We start from the raw sequence: 27,041 nt of genomic DNA, 5'->3' as shown, positions 1-27,041 counted from the left end.
TAATTTAAGGTTAGAGAAATTAACAAAAATAAAAGTATTTTGATTCTGAGAACTACTTACTCAACTTTTACTTTCCTACACGATATCGTATTACGATCAGAGTATAGTCAAATTGACTTCTACATTTTTCCAGTGCACTAACCACGCAGCTTGTAACTTGTAAAATAACTATCGGTAATATTTTTTTATTGCCAATACCTATTGAATTACTACCTATAACGTGTAATACATTATTATTTGTTCAGCTAAATTTGAAAATATTTATCGTATTTACACTGCGGGGAATATTATTAGGTACATAATATCAAATATAATGCCTATACTGTTTTATAATGTGCGAATATGTGTGTCTCGAAATAGCTAGGTATGGAAAAACTCAACATAATATTTTATAATACATTTTTACCTCGATTTTTACACAAAACATTTTTTATCCTAGTTCAATTTTTTAATAAATAGCCAATAAGTAACCATAATAGATTAACGTGGGTGGAATAAACGTAGGTACAAATCATAAATGCTACTAAGAAACAAAACGTCAAAACATACCAACAAAATAAAATCACGCATAGTTACTGATAAAAATATAATAATTATTCGTGGGTTTTAGTTTACATTAAATGTTATAAGTATATAAATGGAAGTTTTGAAAATAGATTATCGAAAACTTTTAAGCAAGTTTTAACACTAGTGGAATAAAAAATAAAATAAAATTGTAATATTATTCAAAATAAATTATTCAGGAAATCGTACAATTTAATCTAAAGTACAAACTTTTCGGAGCATAAATCATTTTACAAATAATATCTTATGTAACAAAAATCTTTCAGAAATTTTAAATTCTTGGCAAAGCGAAAAATTTATTGGTTTTTGAATGATGCGGGTTTTTTAAAGTACTGTTCATGCATACTTCCGGATAAAATATGTACTCAATCATTTTTATTTTATGCATATATTATTTATAAATTGGTCAATATTTAATAATATTTAAAATAAATAATTTTTTTAAATTTCCAGCAGTTTTGTTATGTATGACACTCTTTCTTGCACTTATCATGCTTTGGAAATTTCTTATCCCCGTGTTTACCTTATAAAACGTGATATTAGATCAATGACCTTAGAATCAGTCATTCAAGAAAAATCGTAAATAAGTTAATGCTTTTTATGAATATTTATTATTTTTTTAGTTGTTTGTATGATTTTATACTAATTTTTTTTTCGTCAAACATTTATTTGGTATCATTTTAAAGTCTTTCTTCAATCAAATGAAGGCATATACACTTTTAATTGTTTATAAGTTATAACTAATCCATTATTTTCCGATTTTAATTATCAAACGATGATTCGCTATATTATTAACCGGCGTACTTGGGGTTTTTCTAGTGCATTCAACCACTTATATGATTCCAAAATTGTTTGTATCGTCGGAACAGTTTTTTAACAAAAATCTCATAAAATTAAAATTATGTAGTCAATATAATATAATATAATATATAATATATATTAATAATTTTCAAAAATATATTTTTTTATTGATATTTAATTTAATATTTGAAAAACTATAAATACTATTTTCAGAATCTCACACTTAATTGTTTTACATTATTTTTTTAAACGCTTTCAAGTAGGTACCTAATAAACAATTTATTACTATACGTAATTTTCAAAAAAATTATATTCACGTGTTTTTTTAACACAATTGTATAGCATTTACACGAATCACGGGTTCAAGTCTTCCATTTTTATAATATTATGGTAAATTACACACGTATTTAGAGTATTTAAAAAAACTAATCGAGAAGAAAAACTATAGTGAGTTTTTAATCTAATTAGTTTTCCTCCACAGTTTTGAGTGCCACGCCTGTGCGCTTTAGTAGGGCATATACAGAGTTAACAATATTATAACTGCTGTGTAATGGATGCAAGTATATTTTCATTTTATCCTTTGACTCGCAGGGAGACATAAACAGTTAAAACAATTAAGTAGTATTATAGTACGCTCAATGACCGTACACGGTTGACGATGCGTTTTTCTTTCATTAAAATAGGTATATCATAAGATCATTTAAGAGGCACTGAAATTGCGACTGCAGGCGCTACTCGAATATAGTAATATTAGCAGGGCTTGAAATCGTTTTTAAATATGGATACAATTAATAATCTAAGAAACAAAAAAAAATAATATCAACATTTATATTGAAATTGAAAAAAATTTACAATCCATAATAATTTTTATCAAAATAATAGCGTTTTATAATTTGTATATTATACAAATCATTTAAAAAATTTAAAAAAAACTTAATAAAAATTTAAAATTCAACAATAGCCAATAGAGAATAACATTACAGTTCTATAACACTATTGTTCATCGGTAGGTACCTACCTAAACTTGATTGTCAGTAATAATTGTTTGTTTTTTAAGGCCTCAAATACAAGTGTTTTCACGTAAGAAAAAATTCAAATCGTAAAAGTGATAGTATTTTAAACCGAAAAAAAAAATAATTTTATTATTTAAAACTGAAAACAGAAAAAAACTTATATCGATAACCATCAGTATTGAAATTAAAGTAGTCAAATTTCATTTTGATTTCGAGTCGTGGATATTACAAAGACGAAATGATTAGATTAAGCGAAAAAAATTGCGTATATAATTTATAGTATAGCTATAGGTGCGGGTGTGACATGGTCTTCGCTCGCAGAATCTAACGAAGCTGACGGAAACCGTCGTTGTTCTCCCCCTATAATATTATAATATTATACGATCACTAATATAAAGAGGGGTAGTTTCTCCAATATGGGAGGAAGGGTAGGGACCGGTAGGGGGCGGCTTACCCGCATATCCAAGAGTGTCTACGCCGTGGCGCGGCGCCGACCACGCCGGGCGACAGTAACACCACCGTCCCGCCGCAACCGCCGCCGCCGCCGCCGTGGCCGCCTGCCCCGTCCCTGCTGTTATACGTCGCGCGCTGCTTGGACGCTGGCTGCAGTGACGACATCGTGGACGCGGTCGCGGCCGCCTGAGCGCCCGTCTGCTGCAGAGGATGATCGTTGACGGCCAAGCTCACGCGCACCTCGGGCACCTTCAGGGCGGAGGCACCACCGCCACCGCCACTGACACCGCCGTTCATCTTCGCCACGGATCGTCACCACCACATCTACAACCGAGGCCGCCACCAACTCCGCGGCTGGCCACACCATGCACCGTAAAAGAGACCGATTTCTTCGACGACCACAACGACGACGCACGAATATTATTATTGAAAAATCGTGGACGTCCGAACAACCGACGATGGCGAAGACGAAGAGACTACGACGAAGAAGTGATTACGGCGACGTTTGCCGGTCGAGTCGAACGCGGGACCGGTCGCGCGCGATGACGACCGTACGGCGTGCGGAACGTGACTGTGGCGGTGCCGCGCCGCCGCCGACGGGTCGAGAGCGCGCGCGAAAAGTCTCCGTCGGCGTCCCACTCCGCCGCCGCAACCGACGATGACGGTCATCAGTCGACGACGCCGCCGCCGCCGTGCGTTTGAAACCGTATAATATACGCGTCCGGCCCCCGCCACCCCATAACAGTGTTATTATTATTATTGTTGTTATTATTACGTTTTCCTGAGGTTTGTTTTGATACGACACGTACCGAACTGGTAGGCGGTGACTACGAGGGAAATTTTTTTCGCCTAAGTCTCTTGTGTAGGTATTATACCGGCTAGGTACAGTAGTAAAACTCGGCACTAGGACTTAAAAAAACAGAGCGTATTTATCCATTTTTAGTTTTTGTTTTTTTTTAATGTAAAAACCACGCTTTGCTTTTATTAAAACATATTATTATTACCCGACATACTGCGTCTGCATCTACATACGAATTATTTATTAATATATAGGTAGGTAAAACGTTTTTTTAAAAAATATTAATTTCGTTATTTAAAGCAAAAGTATTCAAAAAATCCAAAACTTGAACTTCGAACTTCTTCCGTGTACAAGAAAAACTTCAAACATAGAGTTTTTAATCCACTCTGCAGAAAGAAATCGTCTTATTTTAGACGAAAATAAAATTTGCCATTCAAATCCGTCGTATGTGTACCTCAGAAAGTGACGCGACGTCGCGTTATAGTGTATTTTTTTTTCACAGAACGAATTTTGGCTGCTTCCGTTCCCCTTAATATTTTTTTATTATTGTTTCGTTTCGTCCGACGAATGATGACCGACGTCGTCACCGCCGCCGCCGCCTCGTTCGACCTTGCCTCGATCGCGCCGGCGATTTACGAAAAAAAATACAGTTTTTTTAATATCCTCTTACGCCTTCGAACTTAGGGAGGGGTGATGACGACGGTAGAGTGGGGGGAGACGACCGACGGAATCGCAATAATTGCTGTTAATATATTATAATATAACGCATGATGTATAATATTTTTGTAATATATTATTATATTATTATCGTACGGCGGCGCATAAAATAATAATACTATTACCATTGAGTATATTACGTTATCGGAGTACCTACTACAATGGTATGCAGTTGTAGGTAGGTATTACTCGGAAGCGGACCAGTGGCGGCTAACAGACTGCGACAATAGCTGGTGTTTATGTTCTAATATATTCTAATATATTATTCTATCCGGACGTCGTATACAATACGATAATAGACGTCGATAATATTATTGCGGTCGGGATAAGATTTTTTAATTATATTAAATTTGACTGTCATCGTCGTCGTGTTGGTCATACTATTTCTGCTTTACCGCGTGTTTACATATTTGTACATGATATTATACCAGGTACCTATAATATGTATACCGCGATGACATAAAATGAGTGTATGGTATATCAGTGCAATTAGTCCACTACTATCAAAAACCGGGGAAGTAACTCTGCAGTATAGTTCTAAGCGTGTAGAGTATACTTCGTCATCAATTAGGTTGCTGTAATGGATGTGTTAAACTGACGTCCAAATGATTATTATTTGCATACGAAAAACGATTCCAATCCTACATAATTTCTAATTTAAATAATTTCTATAATTTCTAATTATATTTTATAATAATATATTTTTATTTGTTTTTATATAATATAGGTACATTACTTATAATTTGTAAATAATTTTAGATTCTGAGTAGAACGATGAATGTATTGATTTTACAATGATGTGTGTTTTTTTTTTTTGTTTTTTTTTTTGTGTCTGTCATCACCTTTTAGGACAGTAAAAGTGCTTGGATTTTCTTCAACAGTAACTTTTATGATAGGAAAGTAAATCTAGTTGGTACTTTGGGGGGTCAAAAGTAAAAATTTCTCAGTAGTTTTCAAACGCGACGGGAAAAACAAAAGAAAAATTAAGGGAAAACGGGAATTTTTACGCAAAATCTGTTTTCGAGAAAATCGATTTTCGTTTTTGGTGTAACTCTAAAACAAATGACCATAGGGACATGAAATTTTGACTGAATGTTTATAAATACATTTCCTATACACCATAACATTTTCCAATTTTTTTTACTTATTTTGAGCTGTTTACGGACATTGTCAATTTCCATTTTTTTTAGTTTTTTTTTCTATAAATATCAATAAAATTTTATCTGTTGAGTAAAAAAGCTTGAAAATTTAATAGAAGGCTCCTGGGTTATTGTTTCAAAGGCAGATGAAAAAAATTAAAAATCCTTAGTCACAATTTTTATTTATAAGCATTTAAAGTTCAAATCTTGACAAAATATGGACAAATCACGAAAATTAGCAAATTTTTTTGAGTTAAGAATTCATAAAAATTTTTCTTTTTAAATCTAAAATTTGAAAATGTAATACAAGATTATCCATAAGTTTGTCTATCTTTATCAAAAAAAAAATGTCTACAAGAAAGTCAAATTAAATTTTTATGAGCGTTTGAAATTCATATTTTTACAACATTTGATATTCACTCGATTTCTCATGTAACGATTTTCGTATTTTGTTGTAATTAAAAAATGTATGACTGTATATACTATGTTTTGTCTATTTTGACAATAATTTATAATTTAATAATTATTTTGTAGTTTAAAATTAATAAAATGTTCAACTTTTATAGCTAAGGATTGAAAATTGAAAACAAGGCTCTTATTAGGCTCCACGTAAATAGGTTATATATAAATTACTTTATTTACAATAATATCATAAAATATACTTGGTAATATCATAGGCTGACTGACCGTTTTCGCTCAGAATCGTTTTTCTTATACAATGATATTATATCATTGAATTCAAATTTAACACCATCCATTACAGTGTCCCACTTTTAACCTACCGTACAGCAGAGTGACATCCACTTACCCACCTTTTTTTAATTGCATATTTTAATTATCATATTATAAGTAATTAGCTGTTATTAACTTAAAAGTCAATACAGATGTACCGTGTACCGTTGTATTAGATGTGTGCTTTAATTAATAAATATAAAGTAATATCTTAAACCTAATACTTAAACAGAAACCATCCCCAAAGTAGAACCTTGCTCCACAAAGTGTTGACAGACAAAGATAAATAAATAAATAATTAAATAATAAAGACGATGAACGCAAATCATTATAAAATATTCATAACTCCATTTAGTATCTAAAATATCAATCGAAAACAAACGACAAGTATCTCATTAAAATTTACTTTTATACATTTTATACATTCATTTTTCCCAAAAAAGTGTGAAAAAACTAGTTTTTTTAATTATTATAAGTTCCGTTGTTTTTTTACCGCGGGCCACGTGTTAACATATACAGCCAAAAAATCCAGAGACATTATAAAACGCTTAAAAATTAATTTACGAACGACATTAAAATTCTTTGAACGTTTTTGATGGATAATCATTTTTTTTTTTTTTTGTTTTTAAAAACTACCTCGAGTAATCGAGTGTATTGATAATATCATGTATAATAATATGTATAATTGTGTATCTATTGGGATGTATCCAATATTGAAACATAGGGTGGTTGTGTCACTGAACAGTAGGTGGAAGGTTACACAAAAAAAAGTAAATGTCACTATTTTTTTTTCTCGTTTAATAATTCAAATGCCAATAATTTATTTTTTAACCTTGAGTTTAACCATTTTTCGAATAAAATAAAATGTTACAACAATACAGATAAAAATATAATTGTCACCCTGGTTCGATTTTAATACGGTTACTGGGAAAACATAAAATACAACATTTTTAACATTCGTAAAATAAAAAATTATTTATTCACTTTGTTATATTTTACACACTTAAAACATATTATAGAACTTTCCTACTTTTCTCTGAGCAACAATACCACTGAATTTGTACAAGCAAACCAATGTTATAACTTATAATAATTACTACCTATATTAGGTATAATATTATAATATATTATATTCTTAAAGTTTTTTTATGGGTTCAAAATATAAAATTAACACATTTCATCAATGAAAAAATATACACACCACAAATTACCACAGTTCATTTAGTTACGTATTTAAAATGTAATTTATAAGTTATGCAATTAATTTTTCCAAGTAACCTATTGGGGCATCAAATATTTAATAATCATAAATATAATTTAAATTGATGTTTATAAGCGTTTTTCATGGTGAAACAAATATAAAGAAACTTTAGTCCTGAGATTCTTAGACATTCTCCATTTTAAAACAAACGAGAAGAAAGATAATATGTAGACGTATAACAAGAAAATAAATAAAAATCTTGTACTGACTAATATGATTTTGTTTTACTTTTTATACATTTCATATTATGTATTATTATAATTATGATGATTAAAAACGTTTTGTTTTTCATATTTTATTTAAATTTTGCTAAAGAAAAAAATTTAAAACATTCATTTATCTTTTGATATTAAGTTTATGATTGAACAAAGACAAAACTGTACGCTATAAATATATATATTGTACATTATAATTTTAAAAACGACAGGATTAAAACTTAATATTGTTCATAAAACGCAAATGACAAATTTTGAATTAAATTTAACTAGTTTTTATTTTAGTATATATTATACCTAAAATAAAACTGGGAAAGTATGTCTGCTGTATAGTAGGTTCGAGTGTTGATACCTTGCCATTAGCTAGGTAGGTCACAGTGATGGAAGAGTTAAATTTGAATTCAATGATAAATCATTGCATACGAAAAACGATTTTGAGCGTAGATAGTTGTGTCGTCTTCTATTTCTAATGATATTTTAAAATGTATTTATCTATTAGTAAATAGTACCTATAATACGGTAGGTTGAAATATCTTTTGATAAAATCATCGCAATATTATTATCATTAGGAACTAAAAAAAATTAGAGTTATAATATTATATCATTCAATTATTGTCACTAATTTAACCGTCATGTAGTAGAATTATGTAAATTGGTTCATACTATACTAATATAAATACCTTAAATTCGTTTACCAATAATTGTGTTTAGAACATAATGATATATGTTCATATATATATATAAATATATATATATTATATATTAACCTTATAGTAAAAAATTCCAAGTCCCTATATTGTTAATATTTTTTGAATTACAACAAAATAACTGTTTGAGGAAAAATCGTTATTTAATATTGCATTTTGTAATACATTTTCAAGCTTAAGGTAGGTTATGGTATCTACCTATAAAAATACAAATGTTATTAATTTCGAAAAACAAAATAATTTACATATGTTCGTGATTTTGCCAAATTTTGCCATAGTTAAAATAATAAGATGCTTATTAAAAAATATCTGTATGAACAGCATAATATTAGAAACTTTGTATTTAAAATTTTCACAAAATAAATTTTTTTTTATGAAATCGAAAAAAAACATAAGTAAGTAAATTGAATTTTTCAAATATTTGTAAATAGCTAAAAAAAATTTCAATTTTCAAATTTATATGGATTTTTTTTTAAATTTCCCATACAAAATCAATTTTTTTAAAACTTACCAGTGTGCTCAAATATTATGTATACATTTTTTTTTTAGTTGTTTAGAAATATTTTGAATAATTGTGGAAAATGTTTTATTAACAATGTACCAACTAGATTCAATTATACAAACTAACACATCACTCAACTCTGAATCTATAACACGATAATCTAATTTAAATGAATCTCCTATTGATAATTTAGTTTAAAACAATTATATTATGCTCTTCAAAATATACTAATAAATAATTATGGATGCATTAATCATATTATTAAGATAACCATATGAATGACTAATAATAATTGGTTTTTCGCTTATTAAAACTTAAAAGACGCGTATCATACAACCATACCAATTACATTATTATTATGAATTGTTTCATATTTTTTTTTTAAATCGTTTAATTGACAGTTACATTTTTCGTAAATATTTGTAATGACTAATAAACATGTTCAGTACATATTTTATATACATTTGACACGAATTAATTGAAATTAGTAATAATTTAAATTTTGATAGTAATTTAACCATTTTATTTATTTTTTTACATACCTAAGAAAAGTTATATTTAATTACTAAGAAAATATGTATTTCAACATAATTTAAGGTACATTGTTTTAATTTGGCGTTTATTTTAGTTAATTTACTTAGAATAAAATAAATTGTTGAACTTTTGTTAAACTGAACAGGGCCCATAACAACCTCGACCACAGAGATAACACTATATAATCATTCGGAATATAAATAAATCATATCGGTGGACCCTTTGTGAGTTTTCAAACTTTTTTCATAAACATTGCAACAATGAATACTGAAATAACCATGTATTCCATAACTGATCACGAAGACTTGGATTTCGACCATTAAATCCGTGCCAAAATTCAGTTTGTCTAAAAACAAATTGTCATAATATTTTATATTCTTATCGTAATCATTAAAAGTGCAAACTCCAAATACAACCGACTCGCACTATCAGTCAACTACCGTGTTGATATTTATGCCTAATAATTCGTTGGAAACTAGACCAATGACCTCGTCCAACAATGAAACCATTATCGATCTTCAGATATATTATAATAAAATAAAAGACTATTATCATTTATGTTATTATTATGTCGTATCTATAGGCAAATCATATTATTCTATCCGTGTCGTTCAAATCAGCGGTTTATCAAAAATACTTTGTTGATTTTAGTATGTACTTAAAAATCAACAGTAAAAATCCAAATAATATAATTACGAGTTTATGTTGCAGCTATACAGTCGTATAATAACATTTCACTATATCGCATCTTTTTGAAATGTCTTCCAACCACAAAACAAATATCTCCTTCATATTTGTTAATTTATGTATCTATAACTAGTCAAATATTTACTTTTTATCTAACCAATCTATTATACATTATAATGATATAAGTAAATATTACTATTAATTTACGTGTAATTTTGAAAATTTAATCTTCGGTAATATACGTAAAAGCTATTTCAATTCTCAACTGCCAAACTAAAATAATGATATTATTATATTAAATGTATTAAATATATTTCTGTATAGTCTGAGTAATCACTATGAACAGTATTTTGAATGGATGGAAGTCACTGAATACAACAGAGCAACATAGTGATCAACAACTCTTAATAGTGTTAAATTATTTTATTTTCAAATGACTGAAAAAATATATAATATAATTTATACGATATAAATGAAAAATGTAACAATCTATACGCACTAAGAAGGTACTAAATATTTCAAGATAATTTCTTCTTTGTCGAATATACAACGTTTAAATAAGTTGAAAAACAATTTAGTAAATATTTATTTAATATTTATTTAATGTAATTAGGTACATCTGAAATTTAAATAAGCTATGGTATATTTGAATTATTTTTTTAAATGTATTTTATGATAATAACAATCTGTACAAACAGACAGTTTCAATAAAAAAATATGGTAAAAAAAAATACATAAATTAGCTATTTTGTTAGAACTTTGAAGATTGTAATCAGTGGTTGGATTAATATGATTATAATTTTTTCATTTGAATTTCTTTTTACCGAAAACTATTTTAATTATTATTGGTATTTGTTTATGTGTTTTTTAATTATTATCTTTTAAGTATAAATAATGTTATTAAATTTACATGTATCAACATTAAAAATATGATCTATTCACTATTGGATATACCATTAGAACTATTATATTTGGTACATAGAAGTGAAGTTATTTAATAAAATGAAAAATATTAAAAAGATACCTAATACACATTTTAAGCTTAACCGAGCATGTATTGTATTCATTTTAGATTCTGAGCGAAGCGATGAATGTATTGATTCTACAATTATATGTGTTTTTTTTTTGATTTTATTTTTTTTTTTTATTTTTTTATTTTTTTATTTATTTTTTTCTTTTTGTGTCTGTCTTAGTGCAATTAGTCCACTACTATCAAAAACCGGGGAAGTAACTCTGCAGTATAGTTCTAAGCGTGTAGAGTGTACTTCGTCATCAATTAGGTTGCTGTAATGGATGTGTTAAACTGACGTCCAAATGATTATTATTTGCATACGAAAAACGATTCCAATCCTACATAATTTCTAATTTAAATAATTTCTATAATTTCTAATTATATTTTATAATAATATATTTTTATTTGTTTTTATATAATATAGGTACATTACTTATAATTTGTAAATAATTTTAGATTCTGAGTAGAACGATGAATGTATTGATTTTACAATGATGTGTGTTTTTTTTTTTTGTTTTTTTTTTTGTGTCTGTCATCACCTTTTAGGACAGTAAAAGTGCTTGGATTTTCTTCAACAGTAACTTTTATGATAGGAAAGTAAATCTAGTTGGTACTTTGGGGGGTCAAAAGTAAAAATTTCTCAGTAGTTTTCAAACGCGACGGGAAAAACAAAAGAAAAATTAAGGGAAAACGGGAATTTTTACGCAAAATCTGTTTTCGAGAAAATCGATTTTCGTTTTTGGTGTAACTCTAAAACAAATGACCATAGGGACATGAAATTTTGACTGAATGTTTATAAATACATTTCCTATACACCATAACATTTTCCAATTTTTTTTAGTTTTTTTTTCTATAAATATCAATAAAATTTTATCTGTTGAGTAAAAAAGCTTGAAAATTTAATAGAAGGCTTCTAGGTTATTGTTTTAAAAGCAGATGAAAAAAATTAAAAATCCTTAGTCACAGTTTTTATTTATAAGCATTTAAAGTTCAAATGTTGACAAAATACGGAAAAATCACGAAAATTAGCAAATTATTTTGAGTTGAGAATTCATAAAAATTTTTCTTTTTAAATCTATGATTTGAAAATGTAATATAAGATTACTCATAAGTTTGTCTACCTTTATCAAAAAAAAAAATGTCTATAAGAAACTTAAATTAAATTTTTATGAGCGTCTGAAATTTATATTTTTACAACATTTAATATTCACTCGATTTCTCATGTAACAATTTTCTTATTTTATTGTAATTAAAAAACGAATTATTGTAGATACTTGAAAATTTCACTGAATGTTTATATTAGCATTTTCTATACACCATAAAATTTTGAAAATATTTTGACTCTTTTTTATCTGTTTACGGACATTATCAGTTTTCAATTTTTTTAGTTTTTTTTTTCTATAAATATCAATAAAATTTTATTTGTTGGGTAAAAAAGCGTGAAAATTTAATATAAGGCTCCTGATATATCGTTCTAATAGCAGTTGAAAAATATTAAAAATACATAGGCACAATTTTATAAGCATGTAAAGTAATTTAAACATTTATCAACATTTATCAAATTTATAATTTATTAATTATTTTGTAGTTAAAAATGTATAAAATGTTTAACTTTTATGGCTAAGGATTGAAAATTTAAAACAAGGCTCCACGTAAATAGATTATATAATATAAATTACTTTATTCACAATAATATTATCAAATATACTTGGTAATATCAAAGGCTGACTGACTGTTTTCGCTCAGAATCGTTTTTCTTATACAATGATATTATATCATTGAATTCAAATTTAACACCATCCATTACAGTGACCCACTTGTAACCTACTGTACAGCAGAGCGACATCCACTTATCCACCTTTTTTTTAATATTTATAATAAAAATTAAAAATTTATACTTTTGTTGACCTAAAAATTAAATTTATTTAAATATATTTTTATTAACATTAACATTGCGCTTCAAATATATATTACATTAATTTCTTAGTTCGAAAACGAAACAGACGGAATCAGATCAAACGCGTATCGTGGTATAGGTATTATTTGTCTATACACAGTTAGAAATATTTCGTATAATGTCGTTAACAATATTGTTAAAATGTTTTTTTCAGGTTAAGCGCAAATAATGGATAATATATTATATATATATATATATATATATATATATAATATTATCGTTAAAATATTATTTTTTATTAGCTAGGTTATTATTTGTATCGATAATGGCGATTGTACAATGGTTGAATGTACACTTGATGCAGATGATGATAGTGTTATTATTGTTTTATATTAGGTACCTAGTGATTTTTCGTATACATAATGTTTTGCAAACCATAATATATAAGTGTACACATCGTTGATAGAGACAACATCAAATTTTGTCAAATTTTGATGAGTCAAAAACCCGAAAAGTCTAAAAAAAACACAATAACCTTGAAATCCTTATAAACTCGTTAATCTCGACGACAAAATATGTGTTGCCCTTGGACTTCTATCGAAATTTTACTGTACATCCAATGCGTTTAAATCAAGATTACAATAATATTTGTTTATTTCTAAAGGAAGTTGCTCAATATGTACGTTATATACATATCGTGGGTGTTGTGAGACGTAGGTTTTACAAACAATTCAAATAGAAACGTTATGTACGAGACACTAACAAAAATATTAAAACATATTATTCTATTCGATTATTTCAAATTGGAAATATTTGTTTTCTATCGTGTTTGAAAATGTTATCATATTATTTAAGTGTAATATTATGCGGTAAAACAATTTGTAACTTTTTTCTAAACATTGTTTTTGTACACATAACGCGTAATTTTATTCAGTATAAATCTTATGAAATCTTATGAATATGTCATCAAGTTGGCAATACAGTTACTTGTTCGAAAATGAGTTAAGCCGATTTTCATACAACAGTAGGTAAGAAATTATACTATATAATATTATACTGGATATTATAGTATGAGTAGTTCTATTAAATAGTTGAGACCCAGTCCAAATGTTAACCATGAATTTACTAGTAAGTAGTCAAATTGAAGAATATAATATTATACAATCCAAATGATTTAAATGATTTATTCATTACCATTTACAGTTCAACAACATTTTTAAAGCGCCTATATAATATGCGTACTTTGATCATAAAAATAGTATTTAATCCAACGCACTATTCGTTTTTATAGATTGTTTTCAGTCTAACATTTATGACTAACGTAGGTATACCTACTATCATGTATATAACATTTTTATTTTTAAAGCCAAACTCGATTTTGATTTGGACGTATATGTAAAAATAAATACCTTTAATTTATATTGAAATCGTTTTGATGATTCACAAATTGAATCCCATTGGCACTAAATTCATTTTGTATTATAATAAAATTGCGTATGGTAAAATGTATTTTTAAAATTTCGTTGTTTGATGTTAACGTGATAAAAAAAAATAAGGTTATAAAATCGAAGACCCTTGCATCTATGGTGTAGTCACGTTTACACGCATTGGGTTACGTGAGGTACATGATGGTCACGGCACAGTTTTCAGCATTACCGCATTTAACTCGAAAATGCACTCGTGGATCATTGTTAGCCGCCTCGTGTGATCAAAATTTAAATTCGATGTTTTGGAAAAGTTATTTATCTATTTTTAATTTTTCTATTGCTCGAAAGAAAAAATTTTAAATGTGCTAATGCAATACCGTGCCGTATACATATTATGGCATGTCATATAAATTGGCCATAAAACCAACTTACAACGAATAATTTTTATGATGACTTGACATAAAAATATGCAAAGGTGAAAACAAAAACAATAACCTACCAATATATAAACACGTATATTATATATTGTATTGCATATACTCATATTTTGATAATAAACTTTTCGAAAAATACCTGTAAACATTATTTTCAATTTTCACTGTTTTTTTTTTCGGTTTTCTGTTGAAATTGGTACTCTTTATATCACTTGTATAATAAAATATATATAAACGACGTAGAAATATAAACAAATTCTATAGTGTTCGATGCATTATTTGTCAGGCTTTGAAAAGTATATGCTCGGTTTTTATTCTATCCGAGTGATAACCAACATTAAAACGTAAGTATAATCGTCTTTTAATTTCTATCGATTTCGTCAATAGAATATCGTGTATATCTATCAAACTTGAGAAATCATTAAATCAAGGAGTCTAACATAATATATCATTCGTTCGTGTCTTATCGAATGGACTGCCGACTTGTTATAAATTATGACTCGTCCATTTACAAAACGCTGTTAAGTTTACTATTTTACTACGGCTGATAATACGCACAACCTTGGCAATCGTTAAAAATAATAAAACAATTACAATTCATTCGCGCTTCAACTATGCATTTGTTAAAAAACCCAACAATAATGACTATTATTATTATTATTATTATCTGGTTATATTATATTTTTCACACGATTATATTAAACACCCATATTATTATACTATGTAGCAGCAGTCTGAGGTTCAAAATGAAGATGATTATATATATAATTGTACGTAACCACCGACGCGGAAACAATCAATTAATGTGTACCTACCTATCTGGAAATAGATATATTAATAACTTACTTTTTATTAGTAGTCAGTGAAAAATAATAACACGATATTATCATAATATATGGAACAATTAGGAAAATAATACGGAATATTAATATATAGTTATTATAGTTATAGCTAATATTATATAGTTACGATATTGGAAATTAGACTGAAATTAAATAATGTATGGAATAAGTAGTACCTAGATATAGCCTGCGGATGTTGTGGACTTTCATTTTATTTATTTAGTTTTCAATTTATGAATTTGTTATTTTTAATACAAATTGTTTACACTCGTAACAAAAAATAATACCTCACTATTTAAGTACATAGTGTCGTTTATTTTGGCTTTACAATTTTATATTTGTACGTTTTTACGTTTCAGTTGATTAGCTTTAATTTTTTTATTTAATTCATTTTTTCTTTGATTTAAGCTTTGATAACTACCGTATTATACATATTATTTTAATTAAAATCTCCAAAGGAAATATCGTTTTGTATACCATATGAAGGTTTTACGGTCACTGTACTTTTGTTCATAATTAATATCTAATTATAAAAATTTGAAACAAGTGCATATACAAAAATAAATACTTCATATAATTATAAACAGATATTATAAAATTATAGAATTATAAAATGAGTTGGTTAGTTCCATATATTTTTGAAATTATATCTACGTATTTTTTATATATTTTTTATCGTGTAATTATGGATTATGTTTACAAAGTAATTGTTATATTTGTTTTAAGTTGTATACAGTATATGTTTCAATTCGTTTAAAATTACTGTTTGTCTTATTAAAATATTTCGTGTTGACATACTATTTTATTAAAATATTAATATATTTTAATTTTATAAAATACATATCCATTAAATAAATATTGTTTACAAAAAGTAAACATTTTAAGGTATAATATTAGAAGTACTTATGACATTTTAATGTTTCTGAATATATTTAGTGAGACGGATTTTTGACAAATTCTTAAGAACCATAAGACATTTTCCTAAAAGCTTGGTTAAAAATAGTTTAAAAATTAATGATACAACATTAGTCATAATCTGTGTTTGCATATATTATTATGGAAGTATGAAAATCACCGATGCACTTACATATGTAACGGCGACATCAGAGAATATTTTTTAGGGCTTTAATGATTTATTAGTTATTCTCGTTAAATTTAGCTCGTTATATTAAACCCACTCAATGACTTAACTTTGAACGTTAATGCTGACATTACACATATAAACAACTTTTTGAACCAAAAGTAATCCATAAAAATGCTACATTGTTTGTTAAGCGTTCTTCATTAAACAGATCTGTGTTAAATTATATTTATTATGTTATAACATATAATTATCGACTGAAATTTATTTTACAATAATTCGGTACACAAAATTATAAAATCGATAATATGAGTTAGGTAGGTAGTTTATTTTCATCTTTTTTTTCTAAAGATATACCGTGTATTCAAAGTCTATAGTTAAAAATATATACATAATATTATTATATACCTACAATATTATTATTATTATCAAAACAAATTCATTGTCAGATAATACATTTGTGTTAAGTTTTTAAACATAATAATATATAATAATATGTATAATTGCATAATTACTATAAGTTTTTGGGCTGGGTACAGATATTTTAATTTTCTTACCGAATTTTTTATCTAACACATTTTGTCAAATAAACGTTTTCGTTCTCATGGTTACTTATTAACAAAAACATATATAATATAGATTCATTGATTTTTCGCGTAAAGGAAAAATATCGAGTATTTTATCTGTTTTTATAATTTTTAATCGCAAGTAATAACTGCTACCGACTGTACGAACAGTTATAACGCAATAACTTATATTTAAATAAAATAATAAATATTAATATAATAATCATGTGTAACCAAGCAATCAAAATTAATTTCGTCTCGCATCACACGCACTTGGTCACGTACACAAATTATGAATTCCCAACCAGACAAAATCACCACAATAAAATCAATTTAATTTTAGCATATATGTCAAACAATGATTAACTCAACTTTAGAATATACAAAATATTAAAAACTTTTGAAAGAAAATAGATAGGTATAAATCAGACAGCGGTGTCTCAGCCAACACTTTGTCGCAACGAATAAAATATAAATTATAAACCTTAGTAGTTTATTTTTTAAATAATAATAATGTATCAAATTCTTGTTATAATCTAAAAAATGTCGATTATTTTATAAATGTAACGCTTTATATAATATATCTCAGTCTATCAGTCTAAAATTTTCTGTTTATCGCGCATGGTATAAGGCGGATACCTTCTCTACCTCATAGGGGAAATTAATGGGAGATTTTTGAACCGATGTCTCATAAGTCACTCACTAGAGGATCAAACATAAAACTAGGAGTAAAGGCGAATAGCGCGAGTAGGGTAAAAATATATTAGCGCATAAAAAAGGTAAAGGTTTTATTCTTAAAAAAACATTTTCACAGACTTTATGGGGAGTATGTGTAAGTATATACATATACAAAACAAAATAAAATAGAAAACACTGGAGAAATGTTTAAATAAATTTTTTTTTGGAAAACCCATTATACGATGTACCACAGTGAAATTTTTGGTTTTCTGTTAAATATATTATAATATGGTGAGTTATAGTTTTTAAAAAAAAAAGTTTGTGCTTTTTATATTATATAACTATACATAACTATACAAATGTGTTAATGGCCTATATGAGTATCTACATTTATTATATGAACATTTTGAGGGCTAATTGTTTTTGACATAATATTATATAATATTACAACGTGAATTTCGTAATAACAATATGCAAATCCAGTGTATTATTTAGTTACTAAAGTCACACTCGGACTTAAAATTACACATAAATTATAAACGACTAACATAACAGAATCACCAAAAGATTGATCTAATAAATATATCATATAATAATAAATTATTACTATGTAGGTAATAGTTATATCCATTTAAAAGTATAATATTTTAGTCATTAGGTAAATATTTTGTTTAATTATAGGAGGTATATTCATTTTATAGAGTAGAAAATATGTATTACTATAATAATAGGTAACGAGTAAATAACTTAACTTAGGTCGCACGTTTAGTTTAAATCTTTATAGAATATAGATGAAGCTTTAGCAAACAAAACTCGTTTATTATTACCTCCCTCTCTTTAGCTTATACGTTTGTTCACATTAATTTTTGGCTGCTTGTGATTTCGTTCTAGACAAAATATAATATTTAACCCGGCGTACTAATTGTTTTCTTCAACAACTTACTGTTCGGTGAAATGTCTTCCTCGAACCAGTAAAAAAAGGCGTAGTAATAATAGCGTACAATGTAAACTATACAAATAATAATAATAACAATAGAAATAATAATAATATGTTTACCGGCGATTTTATTTTATTACGAGCGTGCGTAGTCAGTATAACATCTACCCATCTGTGTATATAATAATATATAGGTTGCTTATTTTTACAGCACCCTCGGGGTAACACAAAAACAAAAATATCTATATGGGTACAGTGGGTACACACACATGTGTGTAACGGCGTAGACGTAAGCGTTTTATCAAAACCAATTCACGTATAACGTTCAAAGTACATAATATATATAGGAGTATATAACATATTATACATACATACATACATATATATACACACACGAGTACCTATGTAATATTGTGATCCTTTTATGGTGAAAGGCTATATTTCAAAAAACAATATTTTTAAATTTTAAGAACAAAATAAATACAACTATATGGTAATCATGGAAAACGTACAGTATATATAGGCGTATTGTGTGTTACTTGTTAGACTTAAAAAAAAAAACTAATTTCAATATTTTTTTTGTCATTTCCTTTCCGTATTGTTTACGACAAAACGATCACTCTGCTGTAAACACCGTATAGGTAAGTATAATTTAATAATAATACGTCGTATCGGACGTATCCGTTGGTTTGTCGTGAACGTATCACATGTTACATACTTACATCATGCGTATGATGATGATTATAATATAATATTTTGCGTCAAGCCTATTATTACACAACAAATATTACACACAATACCTACACAAGGTATCATTATTATATTTATTATTCGAGTATAAAAAAACTGTTACGGGCCGAGACCAAGCTGAAGTAGGAGGGGTACACACGTAATAAAGTATAATAATATATCAGGGGCTGCAAAACGTTTGATCTTGAACGGTTTAAAAGTCAAATAATATTCTGGATATTATAACTTATGAAAAAAAAATTATTAAAAAGTCGAAATTATGCGGCAGGGGCATGTTATACAGCAAAAATTATCTGGAAAGGGTTAAAAGTCAATCCCCCTCTGTTAGAACTTATATCATCATACATTTGTTTGCGTGTACAGTTGTCAGTTACAAACATATTATTTCCGATTAGCCTGTTTGGGTAAAATGAAATTTTCTCGCATGAAACTTATAAAAGTCGAATACCGAGCTCTACACTCGCTGATGTTTATTTAGAGTTGCGTCTTCGTTTAACGTCAACGACTATTCCCCAAATTATAATCAACTGGCCAGCGGTATGCAATGACGCGCTTCTACGTCCAACCGTATACGACGATAATTTGTTTTGAAATTATTTAGACATTAAGATATGTGAAACGCTTTATTTTTATATAACTTTACATATTAATGTTATTGCGTATTTATAGAAATTTGTTTATTATTTTATTCATGTTAGTTATAAATACTTAAAAATAAAAATACATTTGTTTACGCGAATGTTGATCCTAAAATATATATATTATATTCTTAGTACAATTTAATCAAAATAAGTTTCGCCACCCCTGATGACAAAGAAACAGATATGGTTTAAAAACTGACATAATATACTAATAAATATAATATAATATATACCTAATTTTCAGTACATTTTAATTATAATCATGGTTGATTGGTAAAATCGTGAATGTAGTTCCATGGTGTTAAATTATGACTTCCAGATTTAATATTATGCATTAACGTTATACGACATCGGCGGTGGTTCTTGGAAAGGTACTGCTGCGGCTATCCCGGATGGTACATAGTAAGTACCCGTTAATCGGAAATGGACTTGTAGTTAAGACAATTTATTATTATTATAAATAAAAACTATAAATTCCCTAACAAAACAATTACCTATTACTTAGTTATATTAGTTATTATTACATAATATGTTTAATAAAGTGATATTAAACTATTTAGAACACACGCATATTTTAAACGTTGCATAATCATTTGACGGGTTTACTAGAGACCCGGTCGACAGCAAGATAACTGTTTGTTTTCTCATCGAAGAATAATTGTGTTTCCGATGACATATTATTGTTGTTGTACGTGGTACAACGCACGCACCGCACAGAAGTCTGTAAAATATATTTCGGAAAAATCTGTCACAACTGAGCAACTGTTGGCAATCGGTCAAATACCTAGACTCGTAAACGTACATAAATAATAACATACGAACTCCCCCGACAGTATTTTTGGATTCGATTTGCGTTTATGAATTATTATTATATTCCGTCCGTTTCGCATAATATTTTATAAATTCATGTAAAAATATAAAATATAATTTTATTTGAACGAGAATTTCTCGGTATCTCGGTCTTCATAATAATATTATTATTATGTAGCGTTTTAGAAAAAAAACCCAGCAAATTTCCAAGCCAAAATGTGAATATAACGTGTACGAGTGTAATAATAATAATAATAATAATAATAATAATAATAATATAATAATTCTATTTAGGCAGCGCCGCAACCGATTGGCAAACCGTAACATATTTCACATGATCAAGTCATCACATCACATCATATTGATGTTGCAGACTCATAATATTATAAATTGTCAGGCACATAATATTTGGATCTGTAATATTGGTACATTTATTCAGTTCCATATAGCCAGGAAATCTGTGTCCCGTGTCGAATAGCATTATAATAAATTGAATTTTCCGTTGTTCGGTCGAACGAAAGTAAAAATTTAAGCTATTCAAATCGTTATACAAACGCGTATGGGAAATACGAGTAGGTATACGACTTGGTCCAATCGTTTCTTAAAGTTTTAAAGTCAAAGACAATATCTTGTGTCTTACCTGGGATTACACGAGAGCGCTGGAACCGTCGTCTACCTCGTGACACCTTTGCCACCACAGTCGTCTCGTATTTCAAAATCGATAAATTGTATAAAATATATACATATTATTTTCTTTTTCGATAAAATTACTCGAATAATAAAAAAAAAGAAATAAAGATTATTTCTGTTATTATTCTCGTTTCAGTTCCGCGCCATTAAACCACTAGAAGGTACTCGACCACATAAAAAGTACCCATCACTTTAAGTTTATTAGTAGTCATTATGACTAATGTAGAGTATATAGTACTTAGAAATGAACACTATAAATCATTTACACGACCGACCTCGCATTATAAATCTTTTACAATTAAAATAAATTATATTAAATTATCAAAGAGCTAGTTTGATATAGAGTAATATTTTAAGCAGCTGCAAACAAACTGAGCATCGTGGATACTTTATATTGCGTTATTATAATATTCAATTTTAATTTGAAATGAATTACATTTTATGTTTAATAATCAGCATTGTTGGGAATAGATAACTAAAAAATTATCTAGATAAAATTAAAGATAACATAAATGTAATTTATCTAGATAAAGATAAATACAACAATACATTTATCTATATAAATATCTAGATAAATATCATTTTTTTACACTTATTTTTATTGTTTTTTAGTATTTTTGTAACATTAGATTTATATCAATATAATGACATAATATTTTATAATAACAACGAATTGAGCCTTTGAAAAACAGTTCTACGAAGTTAATTTTAATTTATTTTTAAAATGGATGGGGAAATAAACCTATACCTAATTAATTTTAATATCCTTATTATGGCTAGTAGAGAACGATGTATAGTGCAAGCCCGCATGCAGGTTCTCGTATTATCGTAATATTGTCGTTGGCAATAATAACAAGAAATATTATATTATTCTAATTTTATAAATAATTTATATTGTATTAGAATTTTATTTTTAAACAATGGTTTTATAATTTTGTAGGGGCACTATAATATTTATCTAGATAAGCCCATTTTTTATCTAAGCTAAACATTAGATAAATCGTAACATAATTATCTAGATACTTTAAAAGATAATTTATTTCAAAAAATCTTATCTAGATAATTTCCAACACTGGTAATCAGTATTAAGTTTTAACCTTAAAATATAACATTCAATTCCGATTTTTATTAAGGTTTTCACGTACATGTATAATTTTTTTTTTTTTTTAAAGGTTTACAGGCTTCAACAGCTATGGTTATTAGCTGATTACAATATGTATAATATAGTAATGATAATGGTATGTTTAATACTTGTACTATAATAGTATTGTTTTGGTGTATAAAAATTATGAACCATTTACGATTTCGGAATTAATGTATAGTCATTGCCCCTATTTAAAAAGCAACTACCGTTTTATCAAAGTCATTTACTTGTATTGTTATATTTTATTTTCCCACTGTCTTTGCTAATTGCTTTCTTCGCAAAGGCCGCAATCCGAAAAATAAAAAATAAAAACAATCCCATTACTCATTTCAAATAATAATAATAAAAATAAATAAATAATAATATCGAAATTATGAAATGGTTGCCGGCCAAGGAGAAGAGAACAGAGGAGTCGTATAGCTTTCAAAACGCCATAGACATTATAAATGGTTTCCAACTAAAGATAAAGTGCTATTCATCTCGCATAAAATTTGAAAATATATATTATAGTTTCTATAATTCAATGGCTTTTGCTGTTATGGTGATTATACATTTGTGAGTCATGTTGTATTTTTTTTTCTATAAATTTCTCTCTACAATCGTTTCATATAGACAAAAACCGTACTAAATATACAAATTACCATATCGAACATAATACACTACAATCAATTTCTCATTACACATTATAATTTATCATTTGAAGAAAAAGCAAAACTATCAACGAAAAACTAAACCCAAAACGAACTTTGAAATAAAAATGCAAAAGATTCAAACCAATTTCAAAGTAAATTCAATATTATTAAAAACAAGAATCTAATGGTAGGTAATCTGTTATCATTCTTTGAAAAATATATAGGTTCAAAAATAGAACAGTTCGTTTCATCTAATACATACAATTATAAATTAACAATGTATAATAATATACCATGTTAATTGTTATTTATTACTACGAACAAGCAAGAAAGTGCATGAACTATGGTGATTCCATATCGCACGTTATAGTTATCAGCAGTACCGTATACAGGAATTTAATATGGCTGAGGGAGGGGTTCATCCGTTCATCATAGTCAAAATAAAAATATTATTATAATATTATAATAATAATTGTATTATAATGTTAGTAGTTTTAAATTTAAATGTTTGTAAATACCTTCACATACTTTCCATGTTGTAAGGGTTCGGGAGATTGAACTCCTTCCTATCATGCCGACGGGTCCATTGTCATTAGTATATGTATAACAACTATGGTCGTGCAGTCTTATTCCCGCGATGTTATACACAAACAAAATGAGGATTAACTATAACTTCAACGCGCGTATTACAATATCATACACTATGACGTGTGGTATTATATGAGAATTTTTATTATTTTAATAGGTATATACGAGACTATGCTTCGCGAAAAGTTTCCGGTGCTCGGATAACGGTCGTGAAAAATCTACCCGGCATTATAACAGTAATGCGGAGACAGGGGAAAAACGCGAGAGCATCAGTCGACCCGACGTGATCAATGTTTTTTTCCCCCTGTTTTTGGAGGAATAGAAAAAATACGATGTGAGATATTATTATGATAATGCGTTTGCGCGCGTGTGTGTCAGTATAATATATTTTTATATGTGCACGTGCACGGAGATACGACTTTGGCGTACGTGTCGTGTGCGATGTAGGTACACGAGTTTGGAAAGAGGAGGATTTCGCGATGACGGGCACGTCGTCGTCGCGTATCCTACCTGGATTAAAAAAAAATGCCGTTTATAAAATCGATTTTTGTGCCTACAACTCGTCCAAGTATTACTGTATATGGGTACATTTTTTTCCTACAATTTTATATCATACTACCTATATTTTTATATACAATGATCCTATTACTTTCAAAATTTGCCTTTATTACACCACGCTCGTTCGTTCTCAACATTGAATGCGCAATTCCCCTTTCATTTGTATACCATATGATAGAATTTTTGAAATGACGATCAAATTGACGAAATTTAAAAGAAGAACCGTCTCCTTGTCCGTTGTAAACGTAATATATTGAGGATTAATTCAGGGACGGATCCAGAGGGAGGCAATTGGGGTGATCGCCCCCCCTCCGGTTCCCGTATGAGACTTGTTTTGGACGTAATTATTTCAAGGGTAAATAGGGATTTGTTTAATTAATTTAATTGTTCTGTGAAAAGTAACATATGTATGTACCTAAATAAATACTTCAAAAAGGACTAACCTATATCAATATTAATATTTTTTTATTTTATCTTTATCATATTGTGTGGCGTTATTTCAGTTTTTATTAGAGGGGGTAAAAGTTTTGACCAACCCTAATGGGTAGCGGGGTAGGTAACTTAAAAAACAACTACTCGCAAGCTCATATTAATATATTATTTTCCTTTTTCTTTATAAAACGCATGCATGCATACCAATTTTCAGGCACGTCCATAAATGCGTCTGAACTCGACTTATGTATTTTTTGGGTTATATAATATCTCAAATACAACATAAACACCTTGATAAACGCACTTCAAGGAGCAAGACAAAAAATCGAGTTATCAGGGTTTTCCAGTTACCAAGACTCAACTATAATAATATTATCAGCAAAAATTATTAATACTCTTGCAACTCTATTATACAAATTGCGCAGTCCGAACATGACCGACATTACGTGTCAATCGATATTATCTCTATATACATTTGGTTTATATTGTTTTACTGCCGCTTTTCAATACCTTTGAATAGTTGGATTTTAAAACCATTAGTAGGTACCAATACATTTTGCATTTTGATATATCGCCATTATAATGTATTATACTACAGCTATAATAGGTTTATACAGTTGTGTTATTATGAAATATATATTTTCGTTTGTTGAAATATAATAATTATATTCGTAAAATATTTAACCAGCCCAGGAAAAAGAAACACACGTGGATTCGTATTTTTCCAGTAGCAACACTTTATTTTAAAGATTTTATTTAAGATATATCTTTTTTCATGGGTAATGCATTTCGCAATCACGCGATTAAGATTTAAGAGCACGCGGCGTTGAAAATAGGCTATCAATGGTGCACAACTGTCATCGGTCTATTTTTTTCGGGATTGTATATGGCAACAGGTGTTATAATTGAAGCCGGACGAAATTCGATAACTGGATCGTTCGACAATGAACGACTATCGGCGTGTAAATAACCCACCTGCCACTTTATAGAATTTCAATATTTCTAGCCGAAAAGCATAATATTATTTCCATTAATCCTTGCCAATAATGACGATGAACTACTAATATAAACTGATAGTGAACTTATTATCCAACAACATGGATTAGTCCAAAAATTATTACCATAAGAAGCTCGATAAAATGAATAAATCCGTTAATAAAGAAACAATTTGGAAGCCACATTTTGTGGACATTGACATTATTATAGTATTATATATTTTAGCTTCGTTCAATTGGGATTAAAATAAACTGTAAACTAAAGTCTGTTGATTACATATAATATAATATTATTAACGTTAGGAACCTATGATAATTTATTTATTATATATTATATTTTATTTTGAATTTAAACTTCTAACTGAACTTATAACTTTAACGGTAGAACTTTCGAGTAACACGACGAATTAATTAAAAATGCTACCTATCTACTTACTTACGAACGACACCACAGTTAATTATGTTCGATTATATTATTATATGGCGATCGTCAAGAATGCTCACCTCCGTTTTTGTCTTAATAACGAATTTATTCTATATTTTTGCATTTTTAAGTTAATATTATTATACTCAAGCAGCATATTTCCAAATATGTACTTAGATTTTTTTATGACATATTATTTTAAACAGTGTTATGTAAATACGAATTTATTTTTAGCAAATAAAAATTACTAATTTACTGTAAATGATTGTTAATCAGATTTTTTTTTTAACGTTGATGTATGAAATTATAAATTTTAACTATTGGTTTCAAATTTATAACAAATAAAATACTAAGGCGTTAATTAAAGTCCATAATAAAT

The 27,041-nt window shown here is 27.9% G+C and overlaps 1 protein-coding gene across 3 annotated transcripts in view; it reads right to left on the bottom strand.

The window, feature by feature from the left end:
• LOC132952816 (cAMP-specific 3',5'-cyclic phosphodiesterase) overlaps positions 1–27,041 on the bottom strand; it is a 680,524-nt gene that overhangs the window by 260,507 nt on the left and 392,976 nt on the right. The window contains exon 1 of one of the 3 annotated variants that reach the window (XM_061025262.1): positions 2,833–3,421. The exons of the other annotated variants lie outside the window; for them this stretch is intronic. Coding sequence (XP_060881245.1) covers positions 2,833–3,128 — 296 coding nt within the window. The 5' untranslated portion in view covers positions 3,129–3,421. Of the gene's footprint in view, positions 1–2,832; positions 3,422–27,041 lie in introns of those variants that run through there. 3 annotated transcript variants of the gene reach the window in all.

Source organism: Metopolophium dirhodum, chromosome 9 (assembly GCF_019925205.1).
Source record: "Metopolophium dirhodum isolate CAU chromosome 9, ASM1992520v1, whole genome shotgun sequence".
Classification (NCBI taxonomy): Eukaryota; Metazoa; Arthropoda; class Insecta; order Hemiptera; family Aphididae; genus Metopolophium; species Metopolophium dirhodum.
This window is presented reverse-complemented; position numbering and strand designations above follow the sequence as displayed.